The 12,556-nt window shown below is 39.9% G+C and overlaps 1 protein-coding gene across 1 annotated transcript; it reads right to left on the bottom strand.

Annotated features, from left to right (window-relative positions):
- Positions 1–298: 298 nt before the first annotated feature.
- Positions 299–10,452, bottom strand: LOC120438306 (neural cell adhesion molecule 2-like). The gene is made up of 5 exons (XM_039608720.1): positions 10,236–10,452; positions 9,422–9,760; positions 7,706–8,041; positions 6,947–7,285; positions 299–2,250 (listed from the first exon to the last, which is right to left on the bottom strand). Exons 1-5 carry the CDS (start codon positions 10,294–10,296, stop codon positions 1,979–1,981), a joined length of 1,347 nt encoding a protein of 448 aa, XP_039464654.1. The 5' UTR covers positions 10,297–10,452; the 3' UTR covers positions 299–1,978.
- Between the last annotated feature and the right edge of the window lie 2,104 nt (positions 10,453–12,556).

Genomic DNA, 12,556 nt, shown 5'->3' on the forward strand with positions numbered 1-12,556 from the left:
GTCAAAGATAATAGTTTTCAGTTGAACACAAAAACAATCTGCATATAAACTCATGTCCAATTAATTATTCTAACTATAAATAAACTATAAAACTATAAAAAAATAAACAAAAAACTATAAATAATCTCCAGTGATCAGTCTGGTCACACAGCAGATATAAGTTCATAATTTCATAATCAGTGCAAAGTGAACAGCATCAGTTCTATTCACCATTGTTTTCAGACAAAGAAGGAAATCCAAAGAGCAGCCATGTTTACCAACAGTATTAAGTTACAGAGGAAGACGTCTATTATGTTGCTCAAAGGCACTTCAGAAATAGAGGTCTGTCTTTTATTGCAGGGACAGACACATAAAACATCATTTAACAGGTTTACATGTAACTCTTTATTAAAACTTACATACTCCTCATTTTTCATTCATTCATATAAGAAATTCACTCATTATTATTGTCTTTGTCTTTAAACAAACCCTTATTTACAGAGATATAACAAACAGTGTTGATAAATGCACAGTGGACACACATGAACCAAGCAAAACACCACAAACACCAAGAGGCTGTTTAAAGAAGGCCACAGAGTGAGAAGTGGAGCAGGGTGGAGCAGTTCAGTGATGTAGGTGGAGGCTTCACACCGTGAGGCCATAAAAATAAGAACCATGATTTGAACCTAAAACAGTCGGTGCAGAAGCTCTAACAGTGGAGAGATGTTTGGAGTTAAAGCTTTGGTCAGACCAGAGAACAGAGCATCAGTTCATCACACTGCTGATTAAACACTGTCCTCACTGCTGGAATGATTCATGCCACACTGTTGTGCTTCATGTGCTGATGTAATGTACTCATGTTTATATGTTAGTGTCACTGAGCATAACGTTCTGTATGAACGACACATTCATACAGCACATTCACACACAGTATACACGGCTAAATAAGAGACACCTCTTAATGTCTTTGGACTGTGGGAGGAAGTCAGAGACCCAGAATCCACTTCAGCAGCTGTAGAGTCAGGACATGTATGACCTCTGTTCCTCATGTGCTCCATGTGTTATTTTTCTAATTCACTGCAGGAGTTTGTTTCTGTGGGCAGCAGGATGAATGTACTGTGAACACAGACATGGCGGAATCAAGGTGACCTTTGACTTCTGACACTGCTGTCTCATTACAAAACCACACAAACATGATGTGCACACTTTCAGTGTCAACTTTCCCCCAAATCACAATGTTCCTTAATTTGAACCGAACTGTTGAATTTGAAAATCCATCTGAACAGATACTAGTCAAACTTGTCCCAAAACAGCACCAACGTAAGAAAATTTGTATCATGTTTACAACAGTATAAAATATTAAAATATTTTCCACATGAGTATGAAAATATTTTAATGTGTATTATAGGTCAGTTTGGGAAAAGTCAACAGGTTTCGGCCTAACAAAGTTGTTCAGGGTGTTTTTGCTCAAAGGTCAAAAAAAAATTGAAGAGCTTGTCAAACTTCTCTGTGCAGGATCAGAGAGTGAGAAATACCTGAGTCTATAAGAGTTACATATAAAAGTACTGTTAAATCTCTGTTAAATCTGATGAGCTGGATTTACAAACTAAAAAAATGTCAGCTAAAGAGAATTTTTATACAAACTGTTTTCCAGTGGACTGTACTTAAGGAGGGAAAAGTCACATGAAGGTAATAAATAAAGTCATACCAACATAAAAGAGTCTATTTAATTTGCTAAACCTGAAGCTCCAACACAAAAACACTCACTGACTCTGAGATCAGAGCTCAGAAATTCATGTGTGTTTGTAACACAGTTTGACTTTGTGTCAGTAAATCTCATGAACAGCCTGAAGATGAATAAACTGTAGTTCAGAGTCACTGACAGACAGCACAGACACACACTGTTGGTCTGAGTCTGAACATGATGATCATCAGAGTCGTCTGCTGGATGTTCAGGACAGTTCATTTATGTCCTCAGATTGTCTGACTCACAGTTCAGCTATGGAAACTGAAGATGAAGATCAGCATCATCAGTTTCTTTCTGTCCTTGATCATCTTTTTTCCTCCGTGTTGGGCAGCTCTGACTTCTTGGAACAGCAGGTGGATACTCAGAGTTCAGCTTTGAAAACCCTGCAGACCTTCCAGCCTGCTTTCGACGTTTTATTCTCTGTTGTTGTATTTTTTTGTAGATCAGAACAACAACAACAACAACAACAACAACAAGAACGAGTCCCAGACCAATCATCCATACAGGATATCCTCTTAGTATACCTGCAGGTGAGAAACAGGTGTGAGGTGTCAGCTGTCAGGTAATGAGTGAAGAACACAACAGAATCCATTTCCTAATGTAGTTCAAGAGATTAGGTTAGAAAATAATTCACAACATGTAAAAAGTGAGAAAATGTTCATACTGGTGGATTTTTCTGCTTTTTCATTTAAAAACAGGATCTGACTGAAACTGCAGCTGCCATCTTGTTTTCACCATAAAAATATATGAAAATAAAAAATATTACTTAACAGGTCTGACAGCTCCTTCAGGGTCAAAGGTCATGTTGGGTTCATCCAGCTGTTCTATATAATTTGACCTGTTTGGCTGCAGATCTATGAGAGCTCATTAAAACGTGTCTGAGGGTCAAAGCCTTGAGTCTCTGAACCTGTTTGTTTATTATGAGGCTGAAACATCTGAACCTGTGATTCAGTGATAACAGCTCTGTCACACCAACCAAACTACACTGTGTGCTGTAGGAATGTTTAGCTTATTTTAGAGTTTAGGAATGTGTTAGATAGGATGTAGAATTGTGAGACACTGACACTGCCCTGGATATAAATAAAGGCCTGACTGTGTCATAAACTTAGGAGTAGATTTTAGGAGACCCTCCCCAGTTGAACTGTAAGACAAAGAGGAGTTAATGCTGAGTGGAAATTCCCCAGAGGATACCTGTGTGGGGGTCTCAACATTTGTAACTGGATAACTGTGGTCTGGAAGGGAGATGGACTTTTATGACCCCCAGGAAGTCACGTACACAGACACACACAAACAGTGCTTCGACTGTTACGACACACCCACATGCACACTTACTCACGTGCACTCACATAGACACATGGGTACGCGCACACACAGGCACTCACGTGCTCGTGCATACACACAGAGACAGAGCTTGGAGCACACCATGGGGGATTTATGATGCGGTCGCCTCTATAAAGCTGGCTGTAACTAACAAAGGGGTGAAGATTTTTGCAGAGGGACACCGGCCTCGTTTTCCCTTCTAGAAGTGCATGCTTAAATGAAGATGAATAAAGTTTTTGTGAAAATAACTACTGAGTTCCGGTGTCGTCTCTGGATGCCTCGACGAATAAAAGATCCGGAGTAAAACTGATTTCGCAACAGTACACAGTTTACAATATTTATATATGAAGCACTTCAAATAATACGATAATAATAATAATATTTAAAACAGTGCAAACTGACAGACTGCTTTCAAAGTTATAGCTAAAACATGACTTTTTCCACTACAACATCTCAGTGAGCTCAGTGTGATCATTATCTCAGACAATTATTGAATTAATTCAGGTAAAATGCACAATATTTAATACAGTTGTTACACAGAAAAACTGTCACGTCCGGTGTGGCAGACGTGTGGAGTAGAAGATAGGACCCACAGTGCGGCAGCTCTGGTGCAGGCGAGTATTTATTAAACACGAGAAGACACAAACCGAAATGGTGGATGAACACGAAACGGGAAAACCTAAACTTGGCAAAACTAACAAAACAAACCAGAAACGTAGATGCAGGGAGGCACAGGAAAATCCACAGGGAGGCGGCCGGAGAGACGCAGGAAGACCGAGGGGAAGAACACAGACAAACCAGCAACTAACAGAGGCAGACACGAGGTTTAAATACACAGAAGGATAACGAGGGAATGAGACACAAAAGGAGGGCACAGCTGGGAGTAATCCGACCTGACGAGACAGGGGAAAAGTAAACTGAACACACTGAGATCAGACATGGACCTTCAAAGTAAAACAGGAAACACATACACGTAATGACATAACACACAAACTTAACACAGACTGGGGGACACAGAACATAGGAACATGAACCATGAAACAGAAGAGTACAAACACCCAAGGTAACCAAAACCACAGAATAATAATAAACTAAAACATAAACACGGAGTCACAGACTCCGGATCATGACAAAAACTGTGGATTGAGGCTTTCATGGAATTTACTGTACAACAGTTTATCACAGCTGGTCCAGATGTGTCAGGGATCACTGATGAGCTCAGTCTCCTCCAAAGTTTGCAGAACAGTCCAGGCAGTGATTCAGGAATTTGGAAACTGCTTACAACACAGCTACAGTAAAGATATATACTTTACAATAAGCACTGCCTGTATTCAGATTGATCTAAACATGACAGAGTGACAGCAGCCGTCCTCTCTCTGTAACAGCAACACCTGAAACATGCAGGGAGCACCGAGTCTGCTCAGCTACACATGGACTAAACTCTAAGGTTAAACTATCAGGACATAATATAGGTAAGTAAATCATAATAATTTATGCCCTGGGAGTCAACTGGTGATTTAAGTATCTTAAAAAAAGATTCTAATTATATCCATAAATATGAATCATCACATGAGTCAGTGTATGCTCCAGCATTATTAAAATAGTGGAAATGCAGGTTTGTTGTGGGTTTTATGGGGGCTGGTGGCCATGTTTCAAAACAAGATGGAGGCAGTTTTGGTCAGATCAAGTGTTTCCTGATTTTAAATGAAAACACACAAAAAAATCCACCAGTACAGTACACAATATAACAAACATCATACTTACAGTTTGATATACTGAAAACAATGTTTCAGGGGTGACAACAATGTAACATCCAGAAAATTGACTATTTAAGTTTCTATATTGTATAAATATCTCAAACATTTGGACAGGTTAGAACATTTGATGGTTTTGTAATATTACTTTTAATATTCAGTACTGTTAATGTGCTCATTGTTTTGTTTTTCCAGTGTTTGAAGCTCTGGAGGGGTGGGTTTTGATGATCAATTTTCAAATTAAAATCGATTCTAGCTTGGATAACGTGATATCGATTCATTAAAATCCTGAATCAATTTTTAAATATAAATTTATTTTGCCCGAAACGCCAGAATCTCAGGTGAAACCTCACAAAATTTCAACAACCACCAAACAGCTAAAACATTAAATGAGAGCAGGAACACGGATTCTGCACAAAGACGTAAACACAAAGCGCGGCCCCGTGGATCAGAATCAGTGAGATGTCGCCTTTCTCACCCATGGACATACCGTCAGGGCTGAAAGCTGACAAGTTTTTTCTCTCTCCATCCAAAATGACTGAACCAACAGCAAAAGTAGATCGAAAAATCATTATGGTTTCCCTCTGACTTTTGCTGATTTGCTTCCAGCACAATAAAATAAAATCACACTTCATGCACAGCTCTCTCTCTCTCTCTCCCTCAGTGTACTTCAATCTCCTTCATGTTTTTCTATGTTTTAACCTCAGTTACTTTGACTGCTGTGATGCTTACACCTCTGATGAAGTCTCACAAGTGTCAGCTTTCTTTTTATAGGTATAAAAATATTGATATGCACTGATTAGTGATCAGAATTATAATATTTCTATAATATTTCTATTGTCTGAGGCAAAATTTCCCCCGATTCAAATCAAAGCGAAACGATTCTAGAAATCAGTGACGATACCCAGCCCTAATGCTCAGAGTCTCTGTAAGTAATCAGGGTCAATGAACGAGCAAATGAGGAGCCTCAGAAACCCCAGGAAGTGCTGAGTGGACTGTATCATGGGGGAATTATGATGTTGTTGATGTTTAATTTTTACATTGTTTATCTTACATTTGAGTTAATTTGGTTGTGATTAGTTAACCTGTTACCACACACCAGGTCAACAGTGCATCACTTAAAGTTTAGCCACATGCTAATTAAACATATGTTGAAGAACTAGAAAATGAACTTAACTTTCAAGTGAAAACAACTCTAGGATGAATTGCTTCTGAATGATTTTCTGGTTTTCTTTCTTTTATCACATGCAAAAATTTTAATATAAGGACAGAGTTACAGTTACACATGCAAAAATAAGAAAAAAATTAAAAACTGAATCCATATAAAAATAAATCTTTAGGAAATATTATTATTATTAAATATTATTAACATATGAACGAAAGTGATGCAGTTAGAACAGATTGGTCAATTATTTCTGCTGATTAAACCCTTAGTTTGATTGTCAGTGACTAACAGAGAATCTGAGTCTAAACCTGATCAGATGAAGTGTGAGGTTGTGAGAAAGTCTCTGCCTGCATTCATAGATGTGTCCTTTCAGCTGCTCTGATCCAACCTTTGGTCTCTAAGGAAGAGGCTTCAGGGAGATGTTTGCTACGTTGGACTGTAGGACCATCAGAAATGTGTGCAGTAACAAACCAGGCAGCACTGAAAGGAGCTCTAAGTGTTTGTGTTGTTCAATGATTTGTGCACAACAACAAAAATGGGACCTCTCTCATCCATCAGTCATCATGTGGACATTTTTCTGACACACTTTGAAGCTGATGAACGTTTTGTGTCTGCACTAAGTACGTTTTCAGCAGCTATGGCACCGGCAGGATTCACTTTCACAGACTCACAACCACCAGCTTCACCCCTCCCCTCCCCCTCCAGCTGTAGGCTTTAACATTGAGTTTCCCCACACATGTTTACAGACGAGTTAGAGAGCAAGAGAAGAAGAGACTGATTCATAAATGTCTTTGTTTCTGCTCTAACCTTACCCAAACAATGCTGCTCTACAACTTTAGACTACCAGCCACAAAGACAACAGCTGGAGAAACATCTGTCTACCTCTGACATCCACCAGCTCATCCATACAACAAACACACATCAACAACCAGGAAGCAGCTTCACCTGTGATCACACACACACTCAACTCTACTCACTCACCTGGAGGATCAGTTACACTCAAGTAGACGATACTGATGAGCTTCAATGAGCCGGTTCTTTCCGTGAGGACACGACACACGTATGTTCCAGCGTCATTAATCGTCACATCCTTCAGAATCAAAGACACGTCTCCATCCTTCATCTGTCTGTCCTGCAGATCCACCCGGTTCTTAAAAGATGGATGCTGGTTGGCTGGATCAAACTGTCCATCCCGGTACAAAAGCACATATTTGTCTCCCAGGTCAGCTCTGCTCCACTTTACAACTATGACGTTGTTTTTTGGAGCTCGACATGTCAGAGTGACGTCCTGTCCAGACTCAGCTGTGATGATCTTTGGGTCTGAAAGAGGAAACAACACAGAGCAGAGAGGTTAAAGGTCAAAGTACAATCATGATCAGAATGATTGACTTTAAATATTTTCTTTATTTCCTTTGACATTTGAGTTTTTACTCATGTTGGATTTAATGAACCTCTGAACATCCAGCAGGTCACCAGTGACCCACTGAGGGGGAATTTTAGCCTCATGCTAAACATGCAAAGTGTCAGAAACAACAAGATGTTAGCTTCCACAGAACAACAACATGTGCTGATAATAAGTAAGAACAAGTCAACTCTAGACTACCAGCCACAAAGACAACAGCTGGAGAAACATCTGTCTACCTCTGACATCCACCAGCTCATCCATACAACAAACAAACATCAACAACCAGGAAGCAGCTTCACCTCTGATCACACACACACTCAACTCTACTCACTCACCTGGAGGAACGACAATCAGATGGATGATGCTGATGGACTGCCATCGCCATGTTTGTTCCATGAAGACACAACACTCGTATGTTTCAGCATCATTCATCATCACATCCTTCAGAATCAAAGACACGTCTCCATCCTTCATCTGTCTGTCCTGCAGATCCACCCGGTTCTTAAACGATGGATGCTGGACTTGTGGAACAACGTGTCCATCCCGGTACAAAAACACATATTCATCTCCCAGGTCAGCTCTGCTCCACTTTACAACTATGATCTTGTTGTTTGGAGCTCGACATGTCAGAGTGACGTCCTGTCCAGACTCAGCTGTGATGATTTTCTGGTCTGAAAGAGGAAACAACACAGAGCAGAGAGGTTAAAGGTCAAAGTACAATTATGATCAGAATGATTTACTTTAAATATTTTGTTTATTTCCTTTGACATTTGAGTTTTTAGTCATATTGGATTGAATGAACCTCTGAACATCCAGCAGGTCACCAGTGACCCACTGAGGGGGAATTTTAGCCTCATGCTAAACATGCAAAGTGTCAGAAACTACAAGATGTTAGCTTCCACAGAACAACAACATGTGCTGATAATAAGTGAACATAATGTGTGAGAGAAAGCAGCCTCTCATTATAAGACACTGTGAGTCTCTGCATGCTGCCTTTATGGAGCTACAGCTGTTTGTATACACTGAACAAAAAGCTTTGTAGCTGTATACTGACTCCTGACACTACAACACATCACACTGACACACACATTACACTTCTTTGTCTCTGCCACAGCTGGACTACAGATGTTAAGTGTCCACCCAGCCTCGTGTCTCCTTCACACAAACTGAATTCATCTGAAAATGACTGTTAGATTAATATTCGTAACATGTAAACAGGCTGATAGTTTTTATCTCTGAAGTAAACACAGTTTGGTTTATACAAACTAACCTTCACCTGTCAAGCAGACCGAGAAAGTTACAGTAGCCATCACTGTGTTACTATTACTGCTGATCCTACAGTTTTAATTGTACCTGACTAACAGAGAACCTTAGTCTAACTGTGATCAGATGAAGTGTGAGGTTGTGAGAAAGTCTCTGCCTGCATTCATAGATGTGTCCTTTCAGCTGCTCTGATCCAACCTTTGGTCTCTATGAAGAGGCTTCAGGGAGATGTTTGCTACGTTGGACTGTAGGACCATCAGAAATGTGTGCAGTAACAAAACAGGCAGCACTGAAAGGAGCTCTAAGTGTTTGTGTTGTTCAATGATTTGTGCACAACAACAAAAATGGGACCTCTCTCATCCATCAGTCATCATGTGGACATTTTTCTGACACACTTTGAAGCTGATGGACGTTTTGTGTCTGCACTAAGTACGTTTTCAGCAGCTATGGCACCGGCAGGATTCACTTTCACAGACTCACAACCACCAGCTCCACCCCTCCCCTCCCCCTCCAGCTGTAGGCTTTAACATTGAGTTTCCCCACACATGTTTACAGACGAGTTAGAGAGCAAGAGAAGAAGAGACTGATTCATAAATGTCTTTGTTTCTGCTCTAACCTTACCCAAACAATGCTGCTCTACAACTCTAGACTACCAGCCACAAAGACAACAGCTGGAGAAACATCTGTCTACCTCTGACATCCACCAGCTCATCCATACAACAAACACACATCAACAACCAGGAAGCAGCTTCACCTCTGATCACACACACTCAACTCTACTCACTCACCTGGAGGATCAGTTACACTCAAGTAGACGATGCTGATGCGCTTCAATGAGCCGGTTCTTTCCGTGAGGACAGCACACACATATGTTCCAGTGTCATTAATCGTCACATTCTTCAGAATCAAAGACACGTCTCCATCCTTCATCTGTCTGTCCTGCAGATCCACCCGGTTCTTAAAAGATGGATGCTGGTTGTCTGTAAAAAAGTGCTGATCCATGTACAAAAACACATTTTCATCTTCCAGGTCAGCTCTGCTCCACTTTACAACTTTGATCTTGTTGTTTGAAGCTCGACATGTCAGAGTGACGTCCTGTCCAGACTCAGCTGTGATGTTTTTCTGGTCTGAAAGAGGAAACAACACAGAGCAGAGAGGTTAAAGGTCAAAGTACAATCATGATCAGAATGATTGACTTTAAATATTTTGTTTATTTCCTTTGACATTTGAGTTTTTAGTCATGTTGGATTTAATGAACCTCTGAACATCCAGCAGGTCACCAGTGACCCACTGAGGGGGAATTTTAGCCTCATGCTAAACATGCAAAGTGTCAGAAACTACAAGATGTTAGCTTCCACAGAACAACAACATGTGCTGATAATAAGTGAACATAACACATCACACTGACACACACATTACACTTCTTTGTGTCTGTGCTGCAAACTGCACCAACACACACAGACTCCACCCAGCTTTGTGTCGATCGCAACACTGAATGAATAAGAAACTAATTCTTACAGAAATATTATCAGCATGTAAACCAGACTGAGACTCTTTATCTCAGAAATAAACTCAGTTTAGTTTCTAACAGTTAAATCTCACCTGCAGAGACGAACAGGACAAACATCAGCGTGGAGCAGAGTGACGCAGTTACAGCAGACATTTCTGTGCTCCTTGTCCTCCATCAGTTGATCCAACATGCAATTTATTCCAGTGTCTATGTATTTTCACTGAATAACTGAACCTGAGTTTAAATCTGACTACATGAGTTTAAGTTTAAGGTTTAAATAAAGTTGAAAGATTTGTCTTTCGGCCACTTACTCCAGCTCCACACTTCCACGTCTCTTATCAAAGTTGCGTTAGAGTGATGTTTGGACTTTGGACTTTGGACCATCATAAATAAGTGCGTCATAACTAAAGTGGTGAAATCTAAAGCAGGTCTGAGTGTTTAACAGGTTCAGTTCTTGAATGATTTCCACAGAACAACACAAACATAACGTATCTCATCATCATCATCAGCTACACACTAAAGACCATCATCAGCCAAAGGACTTCAAAATGACTTCACTGTATGAAAATGTATATTGTTCTATGGAGGAGGCAGCATTTAGCTGTAGTCATGAGGGATTAATAATAAATGCTGTTTAAACCTGACAGAAAGACAAACTGGTTTGATTTCACATTCTTCTCATTTCCATCAAGAAGGAAGAGCTGAAACAGAAACATCCTCTGTCTGCAGAATATTTGCTGTTTATGTCTGTGTGTGTGTTTCTGCTGCTTCATTGTCCATAACTGTGAACAGATGTACTGAGACATCTGGAACTGTTGAACTTTATTATAAACTGATTAACATCAACTAAGTAACCTGAACAACATAAACCAGAAGGTCTCAGATCACTTATTGTTGTCAGGAGTTCAGGAGAACCGTCAGTGTTTCTTCTCCTCATCATGATGGGATAAAAAATAACGTGAAAACATGAAAAAACATGTTAATGGATTCACATCAAATCAGCTGTGAGTGTGAATCTAACTCCTGTGTGTAAAACTGAATCAAGCACAATAATCCCGAAGAAGTCTTGGTCTCTGATTATTACCCTGATACTATGAAGCACAACCTGCCTGCCACAAGATATTTCACAACTTTTATCATTACTATAAAAGACAGGATAGGACAAAGGTTGAGGCGTGTCTGCTTCGTGTCCTGATATGATGTTGAAACTGGGCCTAAATTCCAAAGTACAACCTGTCTGACTGTAAGGAGAGCTCATGTATGAGGCTTTTACATCATCCACTCATGTCTGTCTGGCACAGTCTGACTCTTTTGGAACATTTACTCTAAATCCACATTTCCTTGACAGTAAACTTGGTGCAGGTGGTGAGAAAAAAGTTTGAAGAAGCAAACAGATCAGAGCAATGCCTAATGTTTAACTCACACAGTTTTATTCAGAAACCTTTATTTCCAGTGATGGCTTAATATGGTTTTAACAGTAATGATTAAATGAATCATTTTACAGTTTCCTTCTTGTTGTGAAGAGTTATTATTAACCCTGTTAACCTTTATTAGCAGGAGAGGAGTCAGTGAAGAAGGCCGCTTCCCAAACAGAGCAGTCAGGGTCTCATTACTAACAGTGTGTACATTATACACTAATCTGTGTGTCATTCGCTAGTATTAACATTTCACCAGAAAGGCGAGTGATTCATTAACATTTTTTACTTGAATTTAATTCAGACACACTTTAAAATGAATACTGTTACTGCTTTTCGGTCATTATTTACTGTTTACTACTACTTATTATTTACTTACTACGACAAAATGCTCAGAATTACAATAAAATAGGAAAAAAACGCATGTAAAGAAAACAAAGAAGTGGAAAAAGTTGGCTTCAACCTTTTACATGTAAACGTATTCCATTACCCCGTGTCTTATAATATCTTATGTATCTTAGTATCTTACATTTACACAGACTGCTATCATTGCTGGATGTCATCACTTACAGGACAATTTCTTCTTATGGATGCTGGAGTATCCAGATTTCTATGTTCACTGCAGCGAGTTTCTCATATGGGGCTGATGGATGATGTGCTCCTTGTCCTCTGTTCCAGATCAACTGGCGTTGGTCGAACAGATGTGTGGCAGTCTTGCGTTTCAGGAGCTGCTACCGACAAACCAGCAAAAAAAACGCCAAATGTGTCATCTGTGACACTTGTGAGGTTATCTCAAACACACTCCGTCAGTCTTGATGCCGTTGAACAACAAAATGTATAAAAATGTTGCGAGTTTACCTGGTGATATCCTCATGCGCGACGCGATCGCGAAAACAGCAATTCAAAGGCTGCTCGAAATGCGGCCCTCAAATGCGTTCTTCATTTCCCTGAATTTTGAGGATGTGGCGGTGTAGACTTCATGGCCCAATATATCCCAG

The sequence above is a fragment of the Oreochromis aureus genome, linkage group 3 (assembly GCF_013358895.1).
Source record: "Oreochromis aureus strain Israel breed Guangdong linkage group 3, ZZ_aureus, whole genome shotgun sequence".
NCBI classification, from domain to species: Eukaryota; Metazoa; Chordata; class Actinopteri; order Cichliformes; family Cichlidae; genus Oreochromis; species Oreochromis aureus.